General features: G+C 40.4%; 1 protein-coding gene across 43 annotated transcripts in view; it reads left to right on the forward strand.

The window, feature by feature from the left end:
- Positions 1-21,331, forward strand: part of rims2a (regulating synaptic membrane exocytosis 2a) — a 161,687-nt gene that overhangs the window by 43,569 nt on the left and 96,787 nt on the right. For 35 of the 43 annotated variants that reach the window (XM_017309469.2, XM_017309459.2, XM_017309471.2 and 32 more), the window contains one exon: positions 3,289-3,581. In XM_017309469.2, coding sequence (XP_017164958.2) covers positions 3,289-3,581 — 293 coding nt within the window. Of the gene's footprint in view, positions 1-3,288; positions 3,582-8,548; positions 8,830-21,331 lie in introns of those variants that run through there. The other 8 variants (XM_017309464.2, XM_017309478.2, XM_017309481.2 and 5 more) reach the window with 8 other exon arrangements.

The following is a 21,331-nucleotide window of genomic DNA, read 5'->3' on the forward strand; positions in this document are numbered from 1 at the left end:
TAGAATTTAAGGCTAAAATGTTTGTCATGAGTCTTTTTGTTCAGAATTTTCAAAAAATCTGAAAAATTTGCAGCAAAAAAAAGATTTTCATTTTTGCTTTGTTCTTTATATTTTGCTGTTTTGGCCATTTTTTCAAGTAGTCTTGGTCAGTCGCTCTTCAAGTTTCTAAGTGTTTTACCGTTTCTCTCTGGACTGCTGCTGGTTCTGTTTCTGGCCCATGTTTGAACCGAAGCATGGCAGCAGTGTTGGGCCTGAAAACACAAATATCAGCCATTGTAACGTAACTCAGTTGTGTGTGTTTAGCAAAACCAAAAGTACAAAGCTAGCATAGTCCTAGCACTGGATTTAAGAATATGGTCCTTCTGTCACTCATTACCTCCATGTTCCAGCAATTCTGAAAGCTTGAAAAAATTATGACAAAATTACGAGTGAATTGAAACGTAAACTAGGTTTTAAAACTTTAATCTATGTCCAACTCCTGCAGATGTTTGCCGGTGCAGCTTAGCTAGATCTTTCAAGGATGCAATTTGTTCACCTATCAAACCTTTTTAGAGAACATTCTGCCTTCTCCTCGTAGATATTGAACTTCAAATAACCCAAAACTACCTATAATTTTTACCTGCTATTGCTCTTGGGCGGAAATGCAATAAATTGTAGTTGGAAACCAGATGTAGTGTAGAGTGAACACATGCATGCTCAGCAGGAGGGATTGCTGCAAAGTCAATGATTCAGTTTCAGTTGACTGGACTTCCTTAACATTTAGCATTATAGACCGAGTATGACTGCAGTTTATAATGGCAAGCAAACTGGAATATATTACATCCAAATTAAATCTGCTTGCATAATTGCAGTGATTTGACTATGTATGTCTTATATACAGTAAATCGTGGTACTAAATAATAAATAAACTAAGTTGTGTAGTGTTTTTTTTTTAAGTTTATCACTAAAAGTGTGATCATGTAATTAGCTTCCCTGCAGTACCTCTATTGGGAAATGATAGCCTTGCTTGGCTGTCACTATCTATTAGTAAGCGCCCAAGGGCATTTATAAATAAAAGTGAGCAATTTGTGATTAAATTCCCATGTCGCGGCACCACCTGATTATCAGAAATCGATAGCCAAACCACTTTCAGCCTGTGCGGGATTTTATTCTACAAGTGCCAGCTGGGATCAGGTGGAATATCATAGAGGAACACATGAAGGAGAGAATCAGAGCCGTTCTCAATCAGCAAGCGCTGCATACCAATACACAAACACCAACAACGTCTCTTTAAGTCACAGCAGATTCTGTTAAAGCAAAACCCCAACTTCACAGTTAATAAACTCTGACTGTCACTAAACTAGTAACCTTCAACTAAACTATTATCAAAAACAATGCAGCAATATCACAAACGAGTGTATGTGTAGAGATGTGTGTGAGTGAGCAAGGTTATGCTAGCTAAAAAACAAGATGCTACTCATGTGTCGGACGCAGCAAACAACATGGCGGATAAAATTTGCGCCGCACTAAGCAAAGGAGCTACGTCTGCTAGCACGCTCCGGCAGCTAGCTTTAGCAACTTAGGCAAAGAGATCCTCTAGAAAACTCCCTTGTTTTTGTAAAGTTGCTTTTTATGGGAGAGTATTGTTATTCTGTGAGATAATGTCTCTGGGTACTAATGTGGGTCCCAAACCTCACATTAGTACCCTGCTAGCTTTCCTCGTTTTTCTTTTCTTTTCAATCTTCTTCTTCTTCTTTATTTTTTTAATATCTACTTCAGTTTGTAAAAGGGAGCAGATACAAATCAGCCTTTTGAGCAGCTGTGGGCGCTGGCCGCACAGATGATAGTAGCTTAAGTGAGTTCAGTTAATCTATAGAAATAACAAAACGGTTAATTCAGGACCAGCTCACACCAATAACAGTAATGAACTGAGTCAGCGCCGGGACTGTGAGAGGCCAGGTTTACGATGCCGCATTAAACTTTTTCCTCCTCTCAACTGGTTGTTTGGTACACTCCGGCTCTGTCCAGGAAAACCTGAATTCGGTGCAATCGAACGTGGAAAAATGAGTTTAATACTGTTGTGCCGTTACAAATTTATTTTCAAGTAAGAACATTAACCAGTGTGAGAGTGTGTGCCGGATGGACTCACAGTGTTTGAGTTTACGACAAAAAAAAAAAGTCAATTTGAAACTGCACTACTTCCATTTCTAAAGATTCCAAGAGCTGCTGCATGTGTAAGATGTTTCATTATCCATTTCTTCAACATAAACTGTGGATTTATATGAACTGCTTTGCTTCAGTTTGTGTGTAAAAAGCAAATTTTTTTTTAAGGGAGGTTAAAAAGTAATTTTCATCCTACAGCAGAGATTTGATTGGTGATACGGTTATGTTGCAGTATTGAACGTACATTATTGCGCCTTGCAAAAGTGTTTTTCTCCTGTGGATTTTTTCCCCCCACACAATCTCCGGAGTCTTTCATTGTGATGGATCGACACAAATTAACACATCATTTTGAAGTGAGAGGAAAAGGATGTATGATTTAAAAAAAAAACATTTATGTTTGTACTCAGCCACCTTTCCTATGGTAAATAAAAAAAAACCTCATGCTGTGGGAATATTTTTCTTCAGACTGATAGCCTGATTGAGGTTAAAAGGAAGATGGATGGAGCTAAATACACAGCGATAATGGACAAATACCTTTTATATGGTGCTGAAGACCTGAAATTGGGTCAAAAATTCACCTTTCACCATGAGGTAACACATGTAAGGCACATGTGTTAAAAATGGCAATGTCAAAAACCTGGACTAAAATCTGGAGAATTTTTTTTTTGTCAAAACTTTAAAATTGCAGAGACTCTCTCCATCCAACCTGACTGAGTTTGGCTTTTTTTTTTTTTAATTAAGAAAATTGCACAAAATTAGCATAACCCAGAAGACTCACAGCTGTCATAGCAGAGGAAGGTGGTTGTACACATATAGACTCATGAGTGGCTGAATGTATAAACACACACGCCACAGCTACTGATGTGTAATTTAAAAACACAAAACAAAAGCAAACCCATGTATTACTTTTCTTCTGCTTCACAATAATGAGCCACTTTGATCTGTCACAGAGAACCTTGATAAAAACACATTCTGGTGTGTAGTTTGAACAAGACAATACGTGAAAGTTCACATGGTGTCAATACTTTTGCAAAGCACTCACATCATCACAGTCCAACATACAATTAAAAGAAAAGTAAAAAAAAGAAAAGAAAATCCCTGCCTGGTCGTTTTGAAGTTGTAAATGCGCCCTTCTCTTGCTTACAGGTTATGTGGGTATGCAACTTGTGCCGAAAACAACAAGAAATCCTCACTAAGTCGGGAGCGTGGTTCTACGACTCGGAGCCTGGTCAGGTGCGTGGCGTGTTTGAGGGTGGGCCGCAGGGCAAAAAGGCCAAACTACACGACCCATCCCTGTATGCCCACCAGGGAGCCTCAGGGGACTTGACGCCAGCGTCAGACAGAAGCAGACCTCACGGCGGGCTCCTGCCCAGACAGGCGTCCCTTGACAATGGAACGGGGCTGAGGTACTCGGGGGCCGGTGATGCACCTATAGACAGGTCAGTTCTTTGTTCAAATTTTTTTTTTTTTAACTTGCTATCTATGCTCTGTGATATTTCATGCTCTCTGGAAGTTGAAGGGGTCTTTATGTTGTCTAATCCAGTGTGTGTGTGTTTTTAAGTGGAGGTGGTGGCTGCAGCCCCATAGGGTGGCAGTAGGGCGAGTTTCAGAATGTTGGAGAGAAAATGAAGAAAGAAAAGTAAAACTAAAAGTATCGACTGTAAAAAGTTTTTTTTTTTGCTGTACGTTGTTAATACTTTTTTGTAGCATTAAATCTAATGTGTTTTTCAATCATTATCATAAAACAGAGGTTAAAATAATTTATTGAAATGGTCACTTTCCTAATTTAATGGCACAAATCGTCAAGTGACTTGTGTGCGTGATTCATTTTTTTGAAAAAAACAAAAATCACCCACTTTTTATTGACAACAAAATATTTAGGCAAAAAAAAAAAAAGCTTTTGGCCAAAGAAAGTGACATAGGCCATAATTGTAGGAAGTTGATCAAATGTTATTTGTTATTTGCACGCTTATTTTTCTAATTGGCTGCCAGTCAGACTTATCAAGCTGCTTTACTCTGTTAGCTAGCAATGCTATAGCTAGCAAGCACAAAATGGAAATGTTTCTGACAACAACAAAAAAAGATGGAGGGAATCATTCAATGGCCTCAGAAAGCAGGAGGCAGCATACATGTTAAAGAAATGTAATAATTATCAAATAGTGAATATAAGTGAGGGAAATTTTTTTTCTAAAAGTTGACGTTTCTTTACATTTGTAGCATTGTCTGTGGGGGTTTTTGCAAAGGGCTTCTCCAGCCAGAAGCTAACGCTGTTTAGGGGGACCGTGGCACGGATAAGTTTGGGATATTAACGCTTTATTGATATTTATATCCAATAATTTCAAAGATCAGAATTGTATGTCGCAGCATTCTACTAAGATGAGCTTTTTAGCATTAGCGCCGATCTCCATGGGTGTGTGTCGGTTTATGTGGGATGTGATCTGAACCTCACAGGCCATGCAAGAGCCCACATAAAACCGCTGGTACACAGAGTCCCTGATGCCTATAAAGGAGACAGAAGCACATACTCTGTATCTAGCTCTAAGTCAGCATTTCTACAACAGTCATCCACCCACTCACCCTCTCTTCAGCGGCGCATATCAAGACAAATAATTGCCTGTCTGATTCAGTCAGAACGGAGCTTTGGGACATTAAGGGTGGTAATAATCAATTGTGTTTTCTTTGTGCTTGAAATGAGCCGGTGTTATTTACTTGAAGTTATTTTTGTTATGGCCGTGTGCCAGTTTAGGAGTGTCACTGCTTTGAAATTAAGGGAACTTAAAAAAACAAAAAAAAAAATGCAATTCTCAGGTAGGCAGAAGATTGTTGTTCCTTTTGCCTCATTCAGTGAATGAGTAAAACACTCAGATGCTGACAGCACAAACATGCTGCTCTTGGGATTCTGCTTTGCCTTTCTTGATTGTTGTGTGCTGCACTGTAGTTAAATTTATGCCCACTGAGGGGCTTCTACTGTTTTTTTTTTACCCAAAAAAGGGATGAAGGAGAAGTTTATATTTTGAATCTGCATACACATAAAAATATCTACGAGCTATCTCTCGTCGTCTCGTCTTTTTTCAGAAATAGTTTTTGCTTCGGTGATCTAATTTCATTTTGTCCAGTTTCCCTTTTTCTCTGATTTTTCTTTGCTCCAGACGTGAAGCATCAGTCAGAGAGAGAGAGATGCAGGGAGTGACTCAGACCGCTAACGTGACTTGGTCTAAACCCTCGCCACTGCATATTAATTGATAGTAGGGTTTCAGGAGTGGAACTGTTTCCAGTGAGAAAACCTGGCACTGATGTTGCTTACATTTGCAGTAGCGGGGAACAGGAAGCTGGATGTCTGAAAATTTACAGGATAATGTCCGGTGATGGATAGCAGAGGCTCCATAAATAGAACTCCCGCTGCATAGGCACCGGAGCCCACTTTCATTAATCTTAAACAATATATAAATTAATTCCGGGGGTCTGCTCTGCTAAAGAAGGGAGGAGAGACTCTGACAGACTATTTATGTGAGGAACTAACCTGGGAAGACCCCTAATTTGTCCTGTTCTCAGCGGTGTCATTTCAAATGAGCACACAGATTTAGCACGACAACGTGGCCGAGGCTCTTCAAACGGCGATTATTCCTAAATTAATCACTAAAGGACTTTCAAAATTCAAAATCTTGGCCCAGTCAAAGGCAACATCCAGTGCAAAAAGAAAGAAATGATCACAAAACTTAGCTTACATTTGGACTTTAAACCAAAGTAATCAGATAAGGAGTATCTTTGTCTTTGTCTTTCTTCTCATGGAACAAAAATCAAATGTTTATTTTTATGGTTTGTTGTGATCATTTTGGTTATATTTGACTGAAGCTGTCTGTGAAGTAGGGTTGGAATCCTTGTTCTGCTGAAATTAATGCTGTATGTTGGAGGATAAAATATCTGTATCTTCAGCAAAACTAAAGCAATCACTTCTAAAAGTGTTTTGTGTTTGGTGCTTTCCTTCAACTATTGATGTTAGCTAAATTCAAACTTGTTTTAGTAGTTTTATTTCAGATCTGTCACCATTTTAAGACTCTCTTCCCTGTATTTTCTAATAATGTGTTGTAATTCGCACAAGGAGTCACACATTTTCATTGAAAAAAGCCAAAATGAGTGTAATAACTCTGCAGAAAATGATGCTTTCAGGTTGTTTGGAAACAAGTTGTTTCCAAAGGTTCCGGTTTTTGAATAAATTATGTTTTTGACCTTTGATTTTCTTGATGACGATACAATAATAAACAATGTGGCAGACTATGTAAAAACGTTTTTTGAATTATTAGAATTGTAAATAAATTTTTTATTTTCATTTTAGTTATTCCAATGATTTCGTCATCAAAGGTTAGCATATGTCCCTCCATGCTTGCTGTTTTGGTTGTCTTTCCCACCCCATCCGTTATAATTGTAGCTTAAATTCTATGTTATGTTGATTCTTTTAGGTTTAAGGTTTGTTGCAGCTCCCTGGTACCATTGGATAAAACAACATTTTTAAATACTTACAGAAGTTAAGTATGTTACCTTCAGTTGTCATGAAAACGCTGAATAGGTCAAACACAACTTACAAGAAATTTGACTTTGCATCATAGCCATGTTTGATGCCTTGAAATTGGCTTCTGTCACTTTAAGAAGCTCCTGCTTTCTGACACGCCCCCTTCAATATGTCATCACAACAATGTTCCTCCATGATGCTGCTTACAGTCGCTCTTAGGAGCTCAGCAGACGCAGCGTTTCACCAGGTGTTTGCTAACTGCTGCTGCTAGTCTGGAGGTTTCCGAAACATTCATGAATGAATCAAAGTAACACTTTGATTCCACTTCAGTTCAGCATCAGACCAGATGTGGAGCGGGGAACATTACTCCAGATTACTGATGTGGTATTGGATAATGTTTGGGGAAGGGGGGCCTGCTGCAGCGCTGCATCAAAAGTGTTTGATGAGGGAATAACATTACAACATGACATTAAGCTCAAAAAGTCGATTTTGCGTAATACCCTCCCTTTTACTCCAACGTCATTGTGATATCCATTCCTATGATGAATGTTTTTAAACCTCTGACTGCTTACATATGATGTGTGAATTAAATTAGCTTTAGCAAGTATATTTTTTATTTCATTCTTTTTCCTTGCATATTTAATTTAATCTAGTAGTTTTCAAAGTTAAATATTTTTTTTCTGAACTAAATCTGTTGTCCTTCCATTTTACGTGTCCATTCCTGGCCATACATGTGTTCAATAGTTGAGAGAGACATTATTGTACTGACTGATTGATGTCATCGCAGCTCTTGGAAGAAGTGGTGCCACCCCGCCCACCTGCTTGATTAAAAAAAATAAATAAACAAAATTATTTAATTTAACTGAATTTTTTTCACAATGCCATCTCATCATTTTTATTGGCTTGGTGTGGCCACCCCTATGAACATTTTCTTGAAATTCTCCTGTGATATAAAGCTTGCCTTTACCCCCATTTCTGCTCAGAGAGATGCTCTTTTTGTGTGAGCAGAACTTATTTACGTAGTTTGAATTTTTTTAAAAAAAAAAAGATGATTCTATATAATTTCAGGTATACTCAAGTGTTAAAATTTGAGTCTGTGGGGTTCGTTGATTTATTAAAGTTCCTTAAAAAAAAAATAATAATAATGTCAGGAAAGCCCTACTTTTGTGCATACCGTTTCCCCACACAAAGCTCTTCATTATTGATGCAGAGCTGACGGTATGGAGCCATATATGGTCGTCTATATATAAAAACTCTGACGACAGTATCGCCCTGCCGCGTTGTTATTGCACTGAGTTATCCTCTGCCGCGCGCACGATAGAGCTGCATAGCCTGTCACTTCTGGTTCGCGTGTTCGTGGGACCGCTCGTGTTTGCGTGCGCGCGCGCGTGCGCATGCAGCCCCGCTCTTCACAAAGCTACTGGAAATATGAGTTGAATACGAGACAGCAGCTGATCCGACCGCCGGTAAGGGACGCTGCCGCTTGCCCTGTAGGACAGGCTACTCCTCCCGCCTCTTCTTTCCCACTCTGGCCGCTCCTTTACCCCCCTGTCTCTGCACACCGAGATGTGATTTTCACCGCCGCGAAAAGAACAGAAGGCTTTCTCTTTTCTTTCTTTCTGTCTTCCTTCCTTCCTTCTTTCTTTCTTCCTTTCTTTTTTTTATTATTATTTTTTTTTTACCGGCATTATTGGAACTACCTCTTTTTTTTCTTTGGTCGCTTCAGACCTGAACCATTTATGACCGAAGGATCCCCAGCTCGACTGCGTCTCATTTAAGGACACTTTCCCACCGGGAGCGGGCAGGAGAAATATGGAACTTGATCGGTGCTTTTTTTTTTTTTTTTTTTTTTTTCTGCGTTCCACGCGCCCCGGGAGATAATAACTAAAATACTGAAGAAAAAAAAGCGCATGAGTTAACGTGGAGGAGGAGAAGGAAGCAGAGGAGGTGGAGGTGGAGGGCTGGGGGGTGTTCGGCTTTGGGATGAAGTGGTGCTGAGAGAGGGGGAAAAAAAGGGTGATCACCTTCCGAAGGATATAAAGAAAACGGAGGGGGAAAATGCAGTTTGAGACATTGCGTCAGTTCTGTAGCTCGGTTTTATCACATTTCAACGGGGCTTTCTCCGCACCTCAGAACATCCTGCAAGCGGAGCTTTTCGAGCAGGCGCTGGGCAACATCGGGTGAGTGATTCCTTTGTAAAGAAAAGCCCAGATTTATGAGGAAGGGCTTCCCCCTCGTTTGGTATGGCAAGACGAGCAGCTATTTGGTGTTTGGGGGGCGGGGGAGGAGAAGGAGGAGGGGGGTTGTTGCGTTTATCGATCGCATCCAGCCTGCGTAACAGCAACCTTACAGTGGTAGTACTGTTGCTGCTGCTGCTGCTGCAGATATTTCCCGGCTGGATGACGGGGAGCGATCAGCCACTTTCCGCGGTGGGCTGTGCTCACGCTTTTTTTTTCTTTTTTTTTTTTTTTGATTGACTGTTAGAGGGGAAAGAGAAGGGAAAGGAAGGAGGCATAGTTGAAAAATAATTCGTTGAGGTAGACTGTGGAAATATCCCGTTCTAAATCTGCTGTTGGTTGAGCGTGTACGGCCCAACGCATCGCTGCAGCAGCCCCGTGTGCCCCCGTTGCTGCTACTGCTGCTGCTGCTGCTGCTTTGCCTCAGAGGAGAACATGAGGGGATGACGGGGTGGGGGCTTGGGGAGGGCGGGAGGTGGGGGGAAGAGGTATTAAGAGTCAGGATCCTAAAACAAGTGAATGTATAGCCCTCTGCTACTCCCACGCCCCTGCACTAGTCTCTCACAATGCGACTAAACTTTCTGATATGATTAACAAGCAAAAAAAGCACACCACCTACTCATCTCCAGCAGCTGCAGGGCCGACCCCGAGGCATTTGAGGCCCCGAGCAGAATTTTAGCCAATGGGACCCTCTTCCAGTGAAACGTGCTGTTTATTTTCCATCCATCCATCCATCCATCCATCCATCCATCCATCCATCCATCCATCCATCCATCCATCCATCCATCCATCCATCCATCCATCCATCCATCCATCCATCCATCCATCCATCCATCCATCCATCCATCCATCCATCCATTTTCTTGCATCCTTTTCCCTTAGTGGGGTCGGGAGGGGTACTGTTTATTTTAAATATATATTTTTTTACTTTTGTATTTTTACATTCAGCAACTTTGAAGAAGTGCTCACAAGCTAACAAGAAAAAGGCACTACTGTCTGAGCAGTGTGCAGACCGTTGCTGCATGTGTGACATCTTTACCGGCTCAGAGTAAAGATGGCAGAAATTATGCGATTGGCTTTAAATCATGACTTTGCTAACATCACTTTAAATCTTGGAAGGTTTTCACTCAGCTTGTGCATTTGTCAAGTCGGAACCAGGCAAGCAGAAGGCCTTGTCCGGCATTACTAAAACACATATGGCGTTCCTTAATTTGTTTTAAACGTGGCATTTCAGTGCAACCGTAGCTTAGTACAACTGTAAGAGAAAATGCTGGAACTAGGCTACTGGTCTAGGGTGAGAATAAAATGTGAGATTTTGAATCTTGCCATAAACCCAGTAGACCATAATATGAACTTAAAGGGGACCAATTATGTTTACTCTTCTTTAAAAAAATCAGGTCTGTACAAAACAACTTCATTAGATATTTGCACAAAATCCTTCTCAGATAATGACATTTCACCTGCTCAGTTCTGCCTATCTTGAGCTCCTTTCAGAACGAGCTGCTTTAAGGCTCTGCCCCTTTTATGCAAATAATCTGCTGGCCACACCCCATTACTCAGTGTTTCCATTTACACTTTATACATGTGAAAATGGCAGCAAAGAGATGGGCAATGTCAACAATAAAATGTCATCTTTTCCAGCAGCCATTGTAGAGCGCATACAGCGGTAAAAGCAGCTGAAAAAACATGCTCATCGTCTAATACTGAAGTGGGTGGAGCCTCCGTTTGGGTTGCTAGGTAATAGGCACGCTGATTGTGATGTCATAATCCTGATTATGACACCAAAAAAGTATGAAATATTAGGACTTGGATTGTTTTTGTAAGCTGTAGAAACCCAAATTGAATTTTGCATAATAGGTTGAATTTAAATAATGTTTTTGTTCACCTATGGAGAGGCCTCTGGTCAGCTGGCCAAGCCATAGCTGACAGACATAAAACTTGCAAATATTCGTTCCTCTGTCCTATGGCCAAAGTGACACAGTTTCTTTTCTCTCCTGGTATTGATTCCCATATCGCTGCACCGTTCCCTGTCGTCTGTCTCTTGGGACTGCAATTCTTTCCCTCTTGTCCCCCACCCTACTGTCAGAAATAATTTACAGCACTGCTGGGCTCTCTGCCACCTCACATTACATGGCCAGAACACTCAGGCATTGGAAAGGGTGGAACAGGGGGAGGGGCTGTGTGCCTGGAAACCGTGATCCAGCAATCATCACATCTGACTGATTGGATTGAACTTATTTTCCATCAGTAGCTTTTTTTTTTTTTTTTTTAACTTTTTTTTTTAAATCTCTGCAAAGTCCTTAAGTTTGAACACCTCCGAGTGTAAATGTTCTGTTATTACTAAGGCAGCCTTTCCACACTTTCTGTTTGCTTGTCTGCTGTTTTTACTTCTTTGAACCGTGAAATGTCACTCACATCGACACAACAGAACTTGGTAAAGCTGATCAGTGTGTCATCCTTACATACGTTGCTCCCAGCTCAGCCTTGACTGTTTGAAGGTTGGTCTGTTTTTCTATCTCCACCCGTCTCTCTGTTTCTTTCTTACCCATTAGAAGGCAGAAACCTTCTAATGGGCTGTGCCTTTTCAGATCCAGCTGCCATGTATTATGCATGCGTGCATCTGCGGAGGTCCTAATGGGGTGTGGGGATCTGTTCTTAGAAGGTTCCAGCGGTTTAGATTTGAGTGGTCACTACATTTAAACTACAGCCGAATTCGCCTCCTTCCTCTTGTATGCACACGCGCACGCACACACACACACACACTCACGCGCACGCACACACACACACACACACACGCACACACACACACACACACACTCACGCGCACGCACACACACACACACACACACACACGCACACACACACACACACACACACACGCACACACACACACACACACACCCAGAGCATTCCCGTGTCCTGCAGCAAGTTGAATACACATTTCAAATGCCTTCACAGAAAACCTGACTGTTCTTTGACATCACTGTGTAGCATATGAAAGAGATGATTTGTTTTTGATTAGTTTTTTTAGCGCAGATTTAAAACATTTGTAAGTTTATTAGATTCAGCTGAGATGCAAAATATGTAGAAAGTATTACCGCTTCGTATTTTGCATATGATATAAAACCAAATTTGATTTATGGGACTCAGTATTTCAAATGTAGTCTTGTTTGCAGGACTTGGACTCTCACTCTAGGACTGGAGTGAAAAAAAAGTGCTTTCAAAGCATAATATTTTTGTGTTTTTCTGTAATATAATTAATTATAGAATTAAAACTACATGTTAACATGGCAGTTCTCTAATATGGGTTTTGTCAGTTTCTATCTCTCTGTCAAGCTGACCTGTACGCACATCTTAGACACACTTTTTCCGTTATGATTTTTGGATGTGACTTGAGCAGGGACCAAGTGAAATTTAAGACAAAAGTACCAGGAAGAGACAAGAACATCCCAGCATCAGTTACCATGGCAACTGAGATGAAGACAAGGAAGATGCTGTGGACTGCAGCTTGCCAAACCTCTGCAGCTCCCATAGTCATGTTCTTATGACATATAATTAGGGTAGAGAAGAGGAGGAAACAAGTGTGAAGGGGAAAAAATCGAGAAGGAGGAGAAATCAGATTTCAGATCTAGTTGGATTCAGGAACTTCACTGCTTTCCTTCCTGTTACTGTTTCACTTTGAACACTTTAACTTTGGAAACCTATATTGTAATGTCCTCTAGTAATATGTCAATCATCAGTTTTAATAATTGCCATCAATTGTTAGCATTACGTCTTCAAAAAGAAGTTATAATTAAAATCATATTCTGTGAATAACAAGAAAAACTCTGTTTTGACATATTTTGTCTATCCAATGTGATATCACAAATGTTTCTGTGTAGACACAAGCAGAAATTAGTGAAAGTAAAGTGGGCATATTTTATTTAGCAAAAATTGTTGGACAAGGTTTGTAAATCCTTGTCCTCTCTTCTGTCTCTAGCAGCCTAGTGGCTAATCTCTAGCAAGCTAACAGTTAACCAGAGGTGAGCGGTCTTCAAAAGGGTCTTGATTGTCGGATTTCTTAGACCACCATCTTTATAGCTAAGGTATTTGCTTATCGACCCTTTGCAACTACGTCACTTACTCATATTGAGGCGCCATGACGTCGGAAGTGAAGGACGGGAGTATTGAAAGGAGCAACGGCGATTGGTGGCTAGCATAGCCATGGCTTCTACTTGTTCAAGTCAAGCTAATTTGTCTGTGGATGTAGCACAACTAGTTGGGGCTCATAGACAACAGTATTAACAGAAGTTGGAAGTAGCTAGCTTAGAAATTGACCCATATCTTCTCCAGATCGATGGTTTTGTTGATTTGATCAAATTGCCAACTTTGCCTGAATTCATGGCATATGGTTTATTCTGTCATAAATATTGCTTCCATTTTCACTGGAGCAGACTTGAAAGCGTAAGAAAGTCTAGATGCCTTCCAGTTTTTTTGTATGTTGTAGGCTACCTGATGGTGGGACATGATGACCTTCTCCATAATGAGATATTTGATTGCATCTTGCTAAGCTTATATGCTGTATATGAATGTTAATCTTCTTACCATCTAAAAGCCGCAAATACACAAATTGCTGCCAGTCTTTACGATTGCTGATATTCATTGCCGTCTTCCTTTCTCGACAAAAGATTTGTGACAAATTGACAAGTTTGGTTTGCATTCTCGCCTGTTTGTGCAGCATCCTATGACAAAGTCTTACAGTGAAATCAACTAAATAAAACTTGTGTAGGTTGTTTTGACAACCTACGCACCATGCACTTTAAGGGTCAGTATTTCAAGTGACTATAATAAAACACTGAAGGAGTTTTGACAAGCCTCTGGTTTCATAAACGTCTCAATATAGCAGATAAACTTTGACACAACTCCCTGCAAACCATCACAATAAAACCCTAAAGGAAATTCCACTTTTTAGACTTCAAATGACATGTTTTAAGCTTAATCACACAGCTTACAGTGTCTTCTATGCAAACCTGAGAAAAGCAAAACAAAACAAACTGAACGCCAGGTGCTTTGTGTGTTCCTACAGCAGATTGCAGTTTGTCGGTGACATCACTTATTAAAGGGCAGTTGACGTGTTAACGTTGCAAATTGCTGCTTGTAAAAACACTACTAACAATCTCAATTTTAGGTGCACGGTGGGTGATGCACTGCAGACGGCAATTAGGACATTAAACATATACTGTGCAATAGACAGCATTGTCGGATTCCATTCCTCTTGCGGCTCACCGCATCATCTTATTAGAATCAGCATCACTGTGCTAAAAATGTCACTCCAATTTGGCAAATTTTGAAGAGATTTTGAAGTTGCTGAGACCATTGACAAAATCTTATACGTGATGCAATGCAGACAAGCCTCTCTGTGTGATGGAGAAGGTCTGTGTGTGACTGCTGCTACATTCTCACACCGCTACATCGCAAACAGCAGCATGTTTACTGCACAAACCGTTTACTACTACTTTGTTTTCAAGCCTTCTATTCTTATGGACTGTGCGTATATTCTATGCTCTACCATTGGCCTGCTATACTTTCCCACTGTTACATATTAAAACCTTGTGGATGCAAAATCAAGCTGACTAAGCTGGTCCCCTGTAGCTACTGAGAGTTAAATGCCTGGCTGAAGGGCCCCTTAGCTGCAGCAGTTTAGGGAGAGTAGGACATTATACTCTCCTTATTCCTTGCCTGCACGTTCATCGCCAGCCTCAAGGCCTCCACCTTGTCTTTTTTCACTGCCTTTGAAAACTGTTTGCTAAAGTAACGTCTTGAGGATTTCGGGTTGCCAAACCGAGACTGTAACCCCCAATAGTTCTTCAGCAGCCCTTCACCTCTGCTTAGCACCCCAGTCCTACCTGGCCCACGCTCAGCACCCCCTTGGTGTTTATACCTGGCTGGTGGTGAAACTCAGCAGCTGTAATTAAGCCAGCCCATTATTGGTTTTGTCCTCACCAGGGGAGGTGTGCGCCGGAAGATTGGAGGCTCGGGTTTATTGCTTTGGTGTCTCAGAGACGGGAATTGTTATGATTGCATGTGAGAGAGAGGAAGAGGGAGAGTGAGGAGCATATATGGACAAAGAATCCTAAAAGATGAAACGAGGAAGCACGGGAGAAGCCAATGAATCGACGTGCTTCAGTTTTCACATGAAATCACTTTAGAACGTCCAATTGAGCGTCAGAGCATAAGAAAACAGAATTAGAGAGAGGAAGTTGAACTATTAATGGTTTTCAAGAGCAGCACAAATACTGAGAAGCAGACCACAGAGCAAGTTTAATGCGGGGTTAGTTAATAAAACCCAGCTCCAAGCTGTAAACGTCTTCGATTATTGTCATTTTCCAAAAAGAAAACCTGGCATAATACCCCACATGGCATAAATCAGGAAATCACCAGAGATGCTAATTTTAATTCTGGATGAGCTGCAGAGATCCACGGCTCAGGTTGGAGAATCTATTAATTATAGTTGCGAATATAACCTTTATGGAGGACTGACAAGAAGAAAGGCATTGTTGGAAAATAAAAACAATTTAGAGTTTACTAGAAAATATCGAACATGTTTTGGGTAAAGGTCAAAATGCAACTTTGACACTCTCCAGACAGGGTATTCTCAATAGTGAGCAAGAATGAAGCTGACAGAAATTCAGGAAGGGAAACATAAAGACTTATCAGCAGAATAGTAAGTCTGACCACGATTATTAAAGGAGCAGTATTATGTTTTCTAGGCACATAAAGACACTGTAAAGTAAATGTGTTTCCTTCAGTTACTGTAAAATGTAATGTACATCAAATTTGACTTAAAAGAAATTTGAATTTGTAATTTACTGCCTTGAAATTGGACCTCTGTCTCTTTAAAAACTCCTTTTATTTCTGAAACTCCACCTCCAGGAAGTCATCACAACATGGCTCCTCTATTAACGCTTTTACAAAGTTTTTACCATCGTTTCACTGAGAAATAGCTCATACAGTGAGCTCAGCAGATGCGCAATTCCACCAGGTGTTTGCTAATTGCTGCTGGCTAGTCTGAAGGAGCTGAGTGGGAGAGGGCTGCTTTGTGAGGCAGAAGCTTGGAAAACGCAGTTCTGAGAAGGATCTGCACCTCAATTGCCACAGGAGATTAAAAGAAATCGTAAACATGCATTAAAGAATCAAGGCAACATTCCAGGTGTGTTTTTGATGAGGGAATAACATTACAACATGATGTAAAGCTCAAGTCGATTTGACTTACCGTAATACTGCCCCTTTAACTTTAAGACTCCTTTGATGTTTATGGAGCAAGAATGGTGTCCTTAGAGGTTGAACAGGCATATTTATAGATTGATAAGTGTGTGATCTTAAATCGTACCATAATATTAACGTTTAAGCGACAGCAGGAGTAGCGTCTTCCCAGTAAAACAACCTTCCAGCTCTGCCCCAGGTCTCCAACATCTTCTCTTTCCACCCAGACGTAGACTCAAGAGAGGAGAGCTCAGTAAACGTGAGGCTCAGCTCTATGATGTATGTATCCTAATGCATCTTTGTGAGAGTCCAAGTGGCTCAGCTTATTTTGTGTACAAAGCCAGTCTCTGGAAGGCCTGTTTTTCTCTTCAGAAGCCCGTTTTCTGTAAACTTCAACAGATATCTAATGTCATTTTGCCTTTAAATAGCCAAGGGAGAAAAGAGAGCAGGAGATTATGCCCTATGGATGGTGTTTTGCTTTTAATTGTTGATGTGTGTGTGTGCTTGTTAAATGTCTTACTGTAGTATTACGTTTTTCTGTGCCTTTTGTGTCATAGTTTATTGTTAGCATGATGATTGTGGCTTGTCAGCAGATAATTAGCTTTCTTTGTTGAATTGTTCCTAAGCGGCGACATTGTAGAAGTTTGTTGTAGAAATGTATTGTTCTTTTTTTTTTCTTCAAGCTGCTCATGTGTTCAGAATAACAACTTCGCTCAAAAATTATTTTGAACTTACAAAGATCTTTCCTCTTCCAAATGGTGAATACACCGTACAGCTGCTAACGTCTGTGTTCCAGTAGCAAACAAATGAATCAGTTAGTTAATCAATTAGGTAATGTTACATTAATGCAGAGGTTCCCAAACTGTGGGGCGCGCCCCCTAGGGGGGGGTTCCGTGCCATTACAGAGGGGGCACGGGAAACCGTCTGGATAAAAAAAAAACACTGTATGCACTGGGTTTTTACCTTAGAATGGCCAACTCTCTGTTATTCCTCTGTCAATTTGATACAGTAGGGGCTTCCGCACTTCCCATATCTGTGTCCACTGTCACTTTTATCAGCAGTTAAAACTGTTAAATCCGTTGTTAACATGTGGTAACCTGTTTTTCCAAGCCGCCTTTAAATGCAACATGAGCGCTACGACCTTCGCGCTGGGTTTACACCTGTGCGGCAGCGAAGGAGACCTGCTGCTGCTGTGCAGGTGTGTTAGAATCATGACAGCCAGTGGCGCAACTACACATTATTCAGGTGGATGCGAAAACATAGATCGCCGCTCCCCCTTGTTCGTCTGGAACTGGGGCTGAGTATAACAGGGAGTCTCTAAGAATCCACCCCCCGACCCCCTTCGCTTACACACATCGTTCAACCAGACAGCTATTTGTAAGCCATAGGGGGGGCCCAGAAATAGTTTGGAAACCACTGGGGGAGCCCAGTAGAAACAGTTTGGGAACCACTGTATTAATGGTCAGACAATCTTAAATTGTGAACATGTTTCATTCTGTCATGAGATACCTGACAAACATCTAAACGTCTCCATCCATTTTGTTTGTTGTTATATAATTCATATCCAGGGGAAGTTCAAGTGTGGCAAAATAAAACTAAAATAAAAATAATACGGGAAAATAAAACTGAGCAAATCAGAACAAATGCGTCTCAATTATTTTCATTTAGAACAAACCACACTGGAGACATGTTGCTCTAGCGTTTTAGCTTTTCATTCATTCATTCATTCATTCATTCATTCATTCATTCATTCATTCATTCATTCATTCATTCATTCATTCATTCATTCATTCAGTTTGCTGTTTTGTTATAAATAAAAGCGTATGTAATATTCAGCCCATTTCTGGTGTTTACTACTTCATTAGGTTTCAGGATAGCGGTTGATCGGTTCTCCAGGGACAGCTAAGACCTGGAAAAAGCTGACTTTGAAGATTTTTTCCCCTCCCTTTTTTCTTCAGCTCGGCTTTCTTTCAGTTATGTAAATAAACTCCAGTACCGTTCGCCATCCTCGCCTTGCTTACTGGATTACCTAGCAGCATTTTCCTTCCGTCACCATATTAATCACATTTTGTCAGTCATTTATACAACTACGGGTAAAGTTAATTGGCAGTTTGTCTTTTTTTTTTTCTTTTGTGCTGCAGGAAAACAATATGTAGACCAGTGTCTCTCTTAAATCAGCGCCTCCAGCTGCTGTCACAGCTTTTCTAGATGTGTATTAAAATTCGTGTAACATGGGCCTAAACATGAAGAAATGAAATGTGTTTAATGAAACTCCGAGGACTCAGAATTCCAAGAATTATGTGTTGCAATGCTGCAAAACTGATGTTCACTGACGATGACATTTTTACTCTGCTCTTCTGTGAGTGTCCCCTAATGGTTGGATAAATATTAGCCCAAGAATTAGCATTAAATATTTCTTAACTCTGACCAATTTAAAAGTAAGGTATTAACAATGGTTCACTTGCAACTGCGCTATAGACCTTAGCATTAGTGCCACTTATTGTGACACCGGTAATGACACAGTCATATTCAATAAATTAGATTGTACATCCAGTAAGGCTTGATGTTGCATTAAAATAACCTTTTTTAAAAATAACAACTTTTAAGAAGGTAATAAACATACTTCTCATTATTTTTTATCTGTCTAGCTGTAAGAGGAAAATCGTCACATTTAACAAAGAAAACGACTTTAAAACATCAGTCTGTGTGGAATTATCCCATGTGTTTCACTTTGTGAATTGAGAAGGTGAAATAGATTCATTTTATATTGTAAAACTATGAAACTTGAATGAAATCAAAACAACATCATCTAAAAGTCCACATAAATTACAGACACTGCAGCATGTAGCTATTATAGGTGTTTTATCCGGTGTTTTCAACAAGCTTCTGCAGAAGCAGACCTGCTGAGAGTTTTACATATGTTGAAGTTATTTCAGGAATCTGGGCTGATGGGGCACATCAAAAAAAAAAAAAAAAACCTAAACTGAAAATAATACTCATGACAATCAAAACCTGAATGGAAGGATCCCAAAATAAATTGGTAAGGCTTACCAGGTGTAGAAAATGACTATTATTAGAAATGATTTTACTGCTTCCTGTTATCCGTGTAGCCTTAGTGGCATCAGGGTCTCTTGTTTTTCTAACAGTACCGTTTCCTGTAGGTAAGAACTGCAAGTTCAGAACAGATACGTTAAGCAATTCTAGTTAGTAAGCTTTTTTTTTTAATTTTTTTTTGCTTTGTCTAAAGTTGTGCATCCCACTAAGTGGAAATCCTGTGAAAGTGTCTTGGTGGGCAGTGAACTTTTTTTTCTTTCTTTTTTCCCCAGCTTAAACCACCTTACTGTTGTTATTGGTGATGAAGGTCAGAGGATTGTTAAACATTGCTCCAGTGTGCACAGATGTCTTACACCCTCTCAGTGTTCCTCTGTGTTGTGAGCAGTCCGTCTCCAGCGCCACATCCCCTCTCACGCTTGACCTTGTTGTATATTTGGTGGAGATACGGCTCGGCACGGCGCCACGCAGGACTGTTCTGCGGCATTCTTATCTGATGATTATAACAGACTCGGAGGACGTGAGAGGAAAGAGAGGGTGGAAGTGTGTGTGTTTTATTTAGATGTTTAGGTAGGTAATGGCGAAACCCGATTCAGCTTGAACCTCTGCTGATTTTACGGGAGAGTCATTGATTAGTCCAGAGATGTTATTTCTGGGCTTCAAAGATTAGATTCTGCGAGCTGCCGCGCTGTTTTTCTATGTCTTCATTCCTTTCCTTGTTGCCAGACAGCCACACGGCATCACTGGCTTTGACTTCGGATGGGGGGGAAAAAATGCGTGCATTGCAAAAACAAGAGGAAATGCATATGAGGAGTCTGGGTGTGTACGAAATGACTTGTGTGTCAAAGAGAGGATAAAACGGGAGGACATTAAGATGGTACTTTCATAGCAGAAATAGAGTCAATCACCTGGTCATGTTTGAATATGCTGGTTTTGAATTAAGACTACATCTCACTAAGTTCTCTGGTGAGAACACTTTGGATAATGACCGATTATTGACGAGCACTGAGCATTAAATATGCAACACAAGAGCCTTTTAGTACGTTAACGTTTGAAAATATTTCTGTGGCATTTGTGTATAAGTTGAGTTTCACCCACTGTGCTCTAACATGCATTTAGAAAGCTGTTTGGTGATGCTTAGTTTTGGAGAGACACTCACCTCTCATGAGTAACCATTAGACAGCAGAAGATCTAAGATATAAGAGTCAAGTATGATGCATTCACAAGCAACCGTGGAAACAAGACTCTTACTTGCTGATTTGTTTAAAGCAACAAAAAGACATGATGCTGTCCACATAGCAATCACAGTAAGAAGGTTTTTCCCAGTATGTCAAGTCAAATAGTTTTGTAAAACACATCTCAGCAACAGGGCAGGAGTCTTGTGATCAACAACAAGATGTTACCACTGGCACAAACCATGAAGAAGAAAACAGGAAGTAGTTGGAGGATGATGGCGCGGCACGTTTTTAATAACTTAGCACACAAACAGACTTATTCATTTAATTGATTTTAATTGCCCTTATTTAATGGAAACACTGCAATTATGAAAATGAATTTTTACTTTAGAGGAATATTGACAGTCTTGTGCACATTTGTAATGGAAACGCAGCTAGAGTTTCGGCTGTTCTGCGGTTTTCTGGAGGTTTGTTCCAGATTTGTGGTGCATAGAAGCTGAATGTTGCTTCTCCATGTTTGGTTGTGCTGCTGGGGACACAGAGCAGAACCAGAACCAGATCTGCTGTTGTTGATACAACAACAGCAGATCTTTAATGTATTGTGGTGCTAAATCGTTCAGTGATTTATAAACCAACCTAAAGATTTTAAAGTCTATTTTCTGAGCTACAGGGAGCCAGTGTAGGGACTTAAGAACTGGGATGATGTGCTCTAACTTCCTGGTTTTAGTCAAAACACCAGCAGCTGCGTTCTGGATCAGCTTCAACTGTCTGATTGATTTTTAGGCAGACACTGTTACCGTAATCAATGTGACTAAAGATAAACGTATGGACTAGTTTCTCAAGATCTTCTTGAGACGTCAGCGCTTTAATCCTGGAATAGTTCTTCAGGTGATAGAAGGCTGACTTTGTAATTGTATTTTCATGTCGCTGAAGGTTCAGGTCTGAGTCCATCAATACACCCAGATTTCGCACTTGCT

This window comes from Poecilia reticulata, chromosome 16 (genome assembly GCF_904066995.2).
Source record: "Poecilia reticulata chromosome 16, P_reticulata-male-v2, whole genome shotgun sequence".
NCBI classification, from domain to species: domain Eukaryota; kingdom Metazoa; phylum Chordata; class Actinopteri; order Cyprinodontiformes; family Poeciliidae; genus Poecilia; species Poecilia reticulata.